Genomic DNA, 10,879 nt, shown 5'->3' on the forward strand with positions numbered 1-10,879 from the left:
TTTTTCCTTCCCTGTGTTCAAGGACGCCACAGATGGAATTTGGTGATTCTTAATTCACAGCAAGTTATTAAACAATCCTACCACTAGCTCCATATCCTAATACCAACACCACGTCCAACAACAATTGACCTGTATACCCTTCCAGAACCAGGACTGACAAGGAAAGAGCAGACAATGGTTGGAGGTATCATGAGTACTTAACGCATTAGAGTATCTGTGCAGTGTGTAAAGAGAAGTGTAATAATTCAACATGCACCAAGAAGTCAACACAATTTTTATCAGTACCTGCTAAGTGCAATGCTGGACCAAGACCACCCTGTAACACACCAATTGCAAGACCCAATCCAGCAGGAGCTCCTACCCAACAACCAGCTGGAAGACCAAGCACAACCACAGCAACAGCAAGGGTTGCAGCCATAGACTCATTCCCTGGACTACTTGCCTGGGACGTTGTGGCCTATGAAGAGGCGGACTGGTATTGTGAGACTCAAATTGAAGAAGCAGCAGGAATGGAAGCAGGGTGCATACCTCTCTTGCCTGTCTCTCCAATCATCCTGGAGCTAACATGCAATGGCCAACCAATTTGTGATTTGATCGATTCCGGTGCAGGAAAAAATCTCATGTTGGATCACATAGCGGCTAGATGACAAATTCCTTGTTGACCATTGATGGCTCCTGTAGAGGTACGCCTGGCAATAGCTACAGAAGGATCCTCTGTAGTGTTGAAAGGTTTTGCTTTGGCAATCTCAAATGTGCAACTCCCAGCATCAGATTTGGTGCTGTCTTCTTCAAATTGGCACCTCTAGGATCAAAATACAATATGATTTTAGGATTACCTTTTCTGTCAAAGTTTGAATTAGACATTTCCTTGCATTGTTGCTGTTTTGTTCATACCCCAAGTGGTAAAGTCGTGTTTGAAAACAAGAAGCATATTGAAATGCAGACATTGACTTGTGCTCTAGAGAATTTAGAAAGGATGAGTGAGATTGGGAGTTTAGGAGAGAGAGAGAAGATGCAATGTTGAAAGAGTTTAAGGATATGTTCCCAGCCGAGTTACCACCGGTGGAAGAGGATAAAGCGCCAGAAACATTCCCTGAAGGAATGCCAGATCCAGGAAGACATTTTAGGCACAAGATTGTCCGACCCAAATGTTGTGATCAATGGAAAAACAGTACAGTTACCCATTGAAACATAGGGACTGTGGCAAAAGTTGATTGACCAACACTTGAAGGCCAATTGCATACGGCACTCACATAGCCAATACGTATCACCTTCTATAATAATCCCCAAAAAGGATCCAACATAGTTGCCTAGGTGGGTCTGCAATCACAGAACATTGAATAAATTCACTGTCAAGGACCGAACACCATTACCTAACGTGGATGAAGCAGTCAGGCTGGTAGCAACAGGAAAGGTGTGGTCAATACCGCAAGAGCACCGCACTATGTTGCAGTTGTGGTGCGGTTGCGTAGCGCTTTTGGGCACAGCAGTCAAGACTCTGTGGGGACTTTATTAATGGGTAGTAATGCCCATGGGGCTTACGAATGGACCGGCTACTCAGCAGGCACGTAATGAAGAAATTTTGGGAGAATTGGTTGGAAAAATTTGTGTCGTTTATATTGATGACATTGTTATTTTTTCACAAAGTATTGGAGAGCACAAGGAACACCTGCGTATGGTACTAGAGCACCTTTGAAAAGCAAAACTTTATTTCTCAATCAAGAAGAGCAAGCTGTTCAGGTGTCAAAGTCAGTTCCTAGGACACAAGATCAGTTGGTTAGGAGTATGCCCCAACGAGGAGAAAGTTACAAAAATCTCAAAATGGGCTTCACCATCATCAACCAAACAACTACTGAAATTTTTAGGTACCGTCCAGTGGATGAAGAAATTCATCAACAGCCTTTCTCATTATGTTGGAACACTAACCCCACTAACCAGTACATCACTCAAAGGCAAGCCTTTTAAATGGGGAACAGCAGAAGAGAATGCTTTCAATAACATCAAGTGGCTTATCACTACCTTATCAGTCTTACAAAACCTTGACTACGGTTCTGGAGAGCCAATTTGGCGGTTCACCGACGCTAGTGGGAATGGCCTGGGGGTGGCGCACTTTCAAGGTGCTGATTGTAGGTTGGTGACACCGGGACTAGGGATCTACCCTGTCCATGTCACAACCCGGAAAGCACCACAAGTGGTCAAGACACAGCTACAAGACACGTTCAAGCGAGCAGACCACGTGACTTACGCTGTAGAACGCCTACGCAGTGTAGCGTAGGCTGAGCCGGAGAGGGTAAGAATCACCACTCGTGGGAGCGGATGAAACTACAGGTGTGGTGAAGCTGCCCTCGACCTTTTGTTGCAGTTCAAAAAGAACCAGAGCAATCTAACAACTTTCTATCTTCACAAATTTTTCCCCCAAAACTTTGTTTATCCCGTAGATGGATGCGCAAAGTCTGGCGGAGCCTGGCAGTGTACAGTACACACCCACACAACGTCTATAACCGGAGTTATGCAAATTTTGATTTTTTCTACTTTTGGAGTGAGTCCGGAACAATGCTTTTACAATCGGAGAGGGGGGAGATGGTTTTGTCGGCGGCGGGGATTTTCCGGAAATTTGGGTACTTGGACCCGGATTTAACAATTTATAACTGTTTCGAATAATTGGCAAAGTCAAATTTCCAGAAAGGGATTTTTCAAAATTGGCGAATTTGTTGAAAGGGAGGGATTTGAACCGGCGCACAGGGTTGGCCTCAAGTTGTTTGAGATTTCACACCCAGTGACACCAATAAGAAAATAAAAAAAATAAAAAAAGGCCCTTGCTATTTGCAGCCCACACGAAATCCATGTAGGCACTGCCAAAACAGCCTCTACGTGAAGGTTTCCCACAAAAAAGTGCCTACATTTATGATGTAGGCACTTTTTCTTTTTTCAAATGACGCCTAAAGGCTGAAAAACCAATGTAGGCGTCATTTGTGTATGCCTACATTCTAAAAATAAAATGTAGGCGTAAATTTGAAGCGCCTACATTGTGTAGGCGTCACAAAAATGCGCCTACATATGTTAATACAAACACCCTTATAATTTAATACCAACACCCTTATAATTTAATACCAACACCCTTATGATTTAATTCCAACACTCTTATAATTAATCTCACCACCCTTATAATTAATCTCACCACCCTTATAATTTAATACCAACACCCTTATATATTAATACCAGCACCCTTATAGATTTGTATTCACACGTGTATAAGACCCTTATAACTAACTTAAGCGCCTACATGGAAAAAACACTCAAAAAAAGCGCCTACATTTTATTTTTAGAATGTAGGTGCTTGAAAATAGTGCCTACATTTTATTTTGAGAATGTAGGCGTACACAAATGACGCCTACATTGGTTTTTCAGCCTGTAGGCGTCATTTGAAAAAGGAAAAAGTGCCTACATCATAAATGTAGGCGCTTTTTGGCAGAAAACAACCGTGTAGGTGTAATTTGGACAGCGCCTACATGGATTTCATGTGGGCTGCAAATAGCAACGGCCTAAAAAAAATCCAGACATCTTCACACCTGACCAGCTCAGCAACAACAAGAACAATCTCAATTCTTAATTGACTCAACTTCAAGATCAATACATCAACACTTTAGACTCAATCACGACTTTTTCAAAGACAAACAAACACTTCAAGACCCTTTGATTTATTTAAGACACACTCAAGATACTCAAAGAAAAAAACTGAACACTTCAAGACTTTAACACAATCACACACACAATAACACAATAAAACACTCTTAAAGAAACTCAAGAACACAATGATCAAATCAAACGCATGATAGGATGATAGGATGCCATTCGCTAGAAACAACGTTGGGCCGGTGCGTTGCTTCGAGTGCGCAACGTCGAGCAACGCACCGCAACGGGTACACGCGAGCAACGCCAAGCACCGCAACGGGTTGGCCATTGCGCAGTGCGTTGCCCCATCGGGCCGTGAACTTCCAGCCGTTGTGTTGCGGTGCGGTGCCGTTGCTTGCAACGCAACGGGGCAACGGGGCCAGCCCGGGTAAGCTTGAGCCAAGCAAGGTCCTCCAGCTCAGCATCCCTTGCTTCAACGAAGACATCCATTCCCAATCTATCGACGCCTCACACGACTCTTTCCGAATCGATCAACACCTCACACACGACTCACCCTTGCGTGACAAAACCATGGCCTGGACGAGCCAACCACAACACCCATCTGGCCTACTCGTCAAGAAAAAAAAATTGATTCAACTTCCCTTCAAGTTCCAGCCCACTCATTCCCTTAATAATCATTTTCATCGTTTCATTGATTTCTCTCCCCATTTCTTTGTTTTACGTCATCATTCTTTATTGTCATCACTATCTTTGGTCATCATGGACAGCAGTCCGACTTCCGAATCTTCCAATCCCCTTGGCTCCCAAGCATCTGAAGCCTCCTTTGTTCCACGGTTAACAACACCACTTCGTCGTTCCTCTAGACCACCCACACCTCGTAAAAGCATACCTGGCATGATCCAGCCGTCTGCCGATAGTCGCACCACAATTCAACTTCCACAACAATCTACTAGTAGTTCATCGAAGGTACGAAAAAACAAAACCAAAAAGTCCCAGAACAATCGAGCCACGTCTCCCGCAGCGGAATCTTCACAACGTTCAGCTTCAGACCCCGGCAAAAAACGAAAGCGATCACCTTCTAAGTCGTCACAGGTGAGTCACAGTGCAGAAGTCTTTTTTCAACTTAATTATTGATCACGTCACTCACTAATTGTCTATTCTCTCCTGTTTGATAGCATCCTTGTGACGATTTTCCACCGGAGTCCGAAATGAATCAAGATTCAGATGACGGTCTCACAAAACGTCAGAAGACCAAGCGAGCTGAGGTACTTGAAGTCACCAGCGATAATGAAGAAGACTCGCCGGAGTATACTCCTCCAACTGAGTATTTCGATGTGCCTTGGAAATCAGAGGGTGATGTAGGCAATTATATTATATTTATTAATCCTCCCACACAAAACAAAACTGATGTCTGTGTCTGTAATGTTTATCTTTTCACTCATTTCAACAGAAGGCCAAAGGACACCCGCCGTGTACCTATAAATGCCTTTTTTGTAAGATGACCGTTTGAGTTGCCCACGATTCACTGGGCAACCTCAAGATCCACCGCGACGGATACGGTAAAGGTTGTCGGCAATTACCGTGTAAAAAGCGCCAGGATGCCATTGATGGTGGAATGACTCTTCCACCATCACTTCTTGATCTCAAAGCAGCTGCGGCTTTGGATGTGCAAAAGAAGCTGCCCGAGTTCTTTGAGAGTAAGCTTCCTTTCAAGAACGAGGTACTCAATCAAATGCTGGCTGTATGGATTCTCGCCGAGGCCTTACCGTGGAGGCGAATTGAGGATTTGATCTTAAGGTCTGCATTTCAATATGCTCGACGTGATGCGAAGATCTTTGGACGTACATGGGTTGCCAGAGAAGCAGCTGGCATGTATGTCTCTCTTCAAGACACGGTTTTGAAAGAAATCACAGTAAGTTTCTTTTCTTTCTAACTATATCTTATTCAACCCACTGACAATGTATCTTTTTGTAGAACAATATTGGCCAGTTCACATTGATACACGATGGCTGGACTACTCACAACAACATCCACGCTTTCCTAGGAGCTGCAGTCACCTTCATCGACAATGATTGGAAATATCAAGTTCGACATTTAACGCTGAAACTGATTGCTTGGCATCACAAGGGTGTATGGCTTGCACAGCCTTTGGTACATTTTATGAAAAAGCATAAGCTCCAATATAAAATAAGTATTTTTTCTTTTTTCGATTTTCTTCATTTTGTTTTATCTCATTCTTTTCTTGTGTTTCTTACTTACTGGTATTTTGACAAAATCCACATGCTTGCTCAGGTTACGGACTCGGGCTCCAATAACATCACAATGGCTAATGAGATGCATGCGCAATTCTTGCAGCATGAGGAAACCTTACTGGACTCACTGGACTCAGACACCGGACTTGCATACTCTTGGAACTCAACAACCGACTACGCTCGGTGCTTCTTGCATAAGATTTCTTCCACTGTCAAAGGTGGTTTAGAGGAGCTTGGAAGAGCGGCTCTGTCACGGAGCCAGGAACGCGAAGCGCTTCTTGGTGTCTTCCCTTTTTCTGCAACGCTTCCAGTCATTGCCGAAGAGGACGAAGACTCCGAAGAGAACAACTCATCAACAACTCCTATTATTATTGACTTACCTGAAGAGGACGACCCAGTACCTGAAGAAGTCGAAACTGACCATGACTCTGCAGACGAAGATATTACAACCGCAGCTCCAGATTACAATGAAGATACCGAAGATGCGAAGGACAATCGAGACCCCACCGTGGAGATTACACCTGGAAAATCCAGCGAAAAGTATCACACAAGTGGCTCACGAAGAAAAGCAAATAAATTGAATAAATTGATCAGTAAGGTAATGTGTTGTGAATTTTTTATTTACAATTTTTGGACGTTGGAAAGCTGATGTTCACCCTGAGATTGATCCAGGCTAACTTCGTTTCGCGTTGAGTTGCTCGGTCTGCAGCATGGAGGCGCCACTTCGCAAGAACAGCGAAGTCTTTAGGCTTGAAAGTATTGCCTTTGACGCCAGGGTACAACGCTACTCGGTGGAATTCCGAATTTGATTCACTCAATCGACTGGTCCAGGCTCGTAAGGTGAGTAACTTGCTGTTTTTAATTCACATCTATTCCTCAACTTCATCATACCTACATGTATTGTCGTTCTAGGTCGTCAACAAACTGTTAGCTGACGACCTCGAATTGGTCAACAAGAAGCAACGGCGCAAGGGAAACCATAAACCTCGTGGTTACTTCCACAAGATTTTCTTTACTCCAGCCGACTGGAGCACCTTAGAGGAGCTGACCACCGAACTGGCTGTAAGTGGTCTTGCGATACATTTGCTTTAATTCCAAGCTGACTCTCTTATCTGACATGTATATCCACAGCCTTTCTTGGACCTGACTAAGTGTATGGAGGGTGACGGACCCACCGGCTGCTTGGTTATTCCCGAGTTCTACGCTCTAAAGTTCCACCTCGCCTCCCGGGTCGAGGAACTTTCACTGGGTGATGCGCTTCTTCCAATGATACGGTCGATGCAGGCGAGGGTAGATAAGTATTTTGACGAAGCCATACAGTGTGATACAACTGTCATGGCGACCATCCTCAACCCCTTCTTTCGAGTTCAATTTTTCGAACACGCTTTTGGATTGGAACACGAGGTCACCAGACGTGCACGCAAGCTGCTTCAAGACAAGTTTGACGCGCGCAAGACCAAGCTGGCCTTGACTGCTCCACCAGTTCCGACTCAGGCTGAACAAATGCCTAAGAAATCGGACCCGATAGTTCCAGGCAACCTGTTTCAACTTTTCAAGTCTCACGATCCCGAGGTTGAATCCAATGAGATTGCTGCTTACCTCAAGGCCACTCATCCAATGGCTTCCAACGACGACGCACGAAAAACTAAGGCAGTCTTGCCATGGTGGAGGGTATGGCCATTATTTCATTTCATTTTGAATTGCAATTTGTATTTGTACTGATACTAATAGATACACAACTTATAGGTGCATTGTGCCGCTTTTCCCATTTGGGCCTCGCTGGCAAAAGAGTATCTGAGTCTATCTGCGAGCTCGGCGATAGTCGAGCGCACTTGTTCTGCGGCGGCAGATATATGCTTTTGGGACAGGGTCCGATCTTGTGCCTGGTGCGATCGAATACTGTGTCGGTTCAAGGCTTGGTGGGCGTCAACGTGTACCCCTAGGGCACAAGTATAAGGAGGCAAACGAAGCCATCGAGGCTTTTGGTGGTAGACGATCAAAGAAGAAGTAGCACTTAACAACTTTACCACTTTAATCCGTTGTTCTTTCTTTCCTTAATCTAATTTCACAATCACTCTCTCATCAAATTTTTAATACTTTAACAAACACTTTGATAAATACTTTTGATACTTTAATATCCATTATTCATTCTTTAAATCCTGCTTTATATTAATTGTTAATATTACATCTTGTGTGTGCGTGCCCTCCATTGAGTTTCAAGCACAATCACGCTGCGTTGCGCGCAACAGAGAGAAACGGGCAACGCAAAGGTGCGCAACGGGCAACGCAAAGGCGAGCAACACAGCGGTACTGGCTTTGCCCGGTGCGTTGCCCCTGGGTAGCCAAAAAAGTCGCCCGTTGCGTTGCGCGCAACGCAGCGCAACGGCCCAACGTTGCTAGAAACCCCCCTCCTTATATACTCACAACCTTCGCTTCAACAGCTACATACACTTCCATTTGCCCCAACCAGTTTGTTTAAGTTTTACTCCGATTGCACTCGGCATCACATCATCAAGTCATTCCCCTTCTTTCTCGTATCACATCACAGTAAGTTTCCATTAATCTTTCTCCACTTTCCTCTTCTCTTTCATTCAATACTAATATCTGCTTCATCTTCCCCACTTATTCAATCAATGCCCACCTCATATCTCCTTCTCCACCTCGATCTCATTGCATCATCATTGAGGTCCTCTTGGCTTTATTGATTTAAAACTCGATTTTGGATCTTGATCAGGGTAAGTTAATCAATTTCGATTTTGGATCATTTAAGTAAGTTTGATTTCAATTTTCTTCTTTGCTTTCTTCCTTCCTTTCTACTTGAATATACTGACATCATCATCTTTCTTTCTCCACTATCTCATCTTCTATATTTAGTTTTTGATTTTGATCCTTTTGTAAGTAAGTTTCCTCTACTTTCCTTTTCACCTTTATAGTTTTAATTCAACTACAATTTTGATTTTGATCTTTCAATTTAAATCTTGAATAAGTAAGTGCTTTTCTCTTTCTCTCTGACCTATGTTTTGCATCCTAAGTATACACCCTAGTTTTGATCCTTCTATTTAGCTTATCATATTGATCCCAGCTTGTAATATTGGTATCACATTATTATTTCCTTCTAATATTAAATCTCGATTTTGGACCTTAATCTCAATCTTGAATAATACTGACACCTTCCTTTTGTTTGAAATCTAGATCTTCTTTACTTTATTGAATATTAAAGGACTATTTTCAAGTTATTTCTTCTTTTTGTGTGTTTTGTTTTGCTTGCTTATATGAAGACTATCTTTTATGAAGAGATGAGTAATAAAAGATTTGAATCTAATAACTATAATCAAAAATAATATAAGCCCAATCAGTTTGAGATGAGCAATGAAACTTGAGTCTTGAATTTGAATAATTCTCTAGCTCATGATTGTAATCTTGATATAATGAATTGATCTTGTAACAAAACAACATAGATGAGTGACCAATTGAAGCAAAATATAAAATTGATTCAAATTTAAATCCTTGATTGAATAAATATCAAGAAGTAATGTTAAAAAGAAGATCATTGATTTTGATTTCCACAACACCTGTACAAGACATGCCCTGGATGAGGTCATCCTCTCAGGCACAATGTGGTGATCAATTTATGGGGTCAATCAAAAAAATTCATTATTAGCAGTTTACCAGTTTACCAGAAAAGTTCAGCAGGGAAGAAAATTCAAAATAGAGGTTTTCAGATCAATTGAAGCTCTTATGGGCTTATGTATTGATCATTGCGTTCAGGTTACATCATTTTAATTCATATTACTTATTGAGATCATTAGAGTTCATTCACAATCTTATTACAAAAATGAAGAAAAAAAAACATAAGAAAAAATCAAAAATATAGGTATACAGGGTTAGAAATGGTTTTTAGGGTAGTAATATGAATTATTAGGTTTATGGGTTTAGTAAGATCGGAATATGAAAGACCAACATTATATTATACTGTAACAACTTTAATCTTGAAGGTTGATAAGGAGAAACAGAAGTTACTAGAGAAAAGGTACTTTTTTGAGGATGGTAAACAAGGGTTATACATGTAAATTACATATGTAAAGGTGGCAGTAGCAGGATTTAAGGTTGCCAAAAGTATTTTCCGGGATTTGTAAGGTTATCAAAGATGATTTCCCATTACATGAGCAAGAAAAAAGCAGTAGCAGCTGTGAAAAGCAGTAAAAATGGGTGAATTTTGTCGAAAACAAAGGTTTTCAGCTTATTACATATGTTGAATGACGTCAGATTGTGATGGTAGATAGGCCATTCAACCGAGAAGAATGAATTACATAATTTACAAACTTTAAATTACTAGTAGCGGAGGTTTATGAAAAAATTTATAAGAGAAATAAGAAATTGATGTGAACTTTGAAATTACAGTCACAAGCATACATGGAATACCAAAAACCTTAGCTTCACAACTCAATAACTCATTCATACCTCATCAGAAGTACCTGATATGGCACCATTTATCAGTCAGTATCACAAGCTCTACAAGATGTACTTTAGTAATCCAAAATTGCACCCCATCTGAAAAAATTTGTAATCTCAAAATTTGGTTTGCAGCTAGTTTACAAGGAAATAATCACATGTATTCATCTTAAGAAGTGCTGTACATTAAATTGTGTCATTGATCACTTTTGGGTGTGAAAATTACATCATACATTAGTAACAAGATCATTACATTGCGTCATTACATGGTTTTTAGGGTTCTTTAGGCAGATTTGGCTGGTTTTTGAGGCTGTTGACTATTGTAGAGGTAGTTACATGTGGATACAAGTACTCCTTGATGAGTTAGGGATAAATGTACCCTATTCGGCATCTTATACCTTAGTTGTAGTGTTATAAATCATACATTTATTTACTACATATGTACCAAGATCACTTAAATCCACCCCTTCAAAGCAAGGAGGACTTAATTGACGTGTGTTAAGTCTCTTAGAAAATGATACTTACAAAAGTATTGAGAACAT

General features: G+C 41.5%; 1 protein-coding gene across 1 annotated transcript; it reads left to right on the plus strand.

The window, feature by feature from the left end:
- Positions 1-6,595: 6,595 nt before the first annotated feature.
- Positions 6,596-7,896, plus strand: MELLADRAFT_69998 (uncharacterized protein; the record flags this gene model as incomplete). Its single annotated transcript, XM_007419237.1, has 6 exons — positions 6,596-6,661; positions 6,717-6,725; positions 6,798-6,947; positions 7,017-7,134; positions 7,414-7,556; positions 7,735-7,896. 6 exons carry the CDS (start codon positions 6,596-6,598, stop codon positions 7,894-7,896), a joined length of 648 nt encoding a protein of 215 aa, XP_007419299.1.
- Positions 7,897-10,879: the final 2,983 nt, after the last annotated feature.

The sequence above is a fragment of the Melampsora larici-populina genome, assembly GCF_000204055.1.
Source record: "Melampsora larici-populina 98AG31 unplaced genomic scaffold MELLAscaffold_148, whole genome shotgun sequence".
NCBI classification, from domain to species: domain Eukaryota; kingdom Fungi; phylum Basidiomycota; class Pucciniomycetes; order Pucciniales; family Melampsoraceae; genus Melampsora; species Melampsora laricis-populina.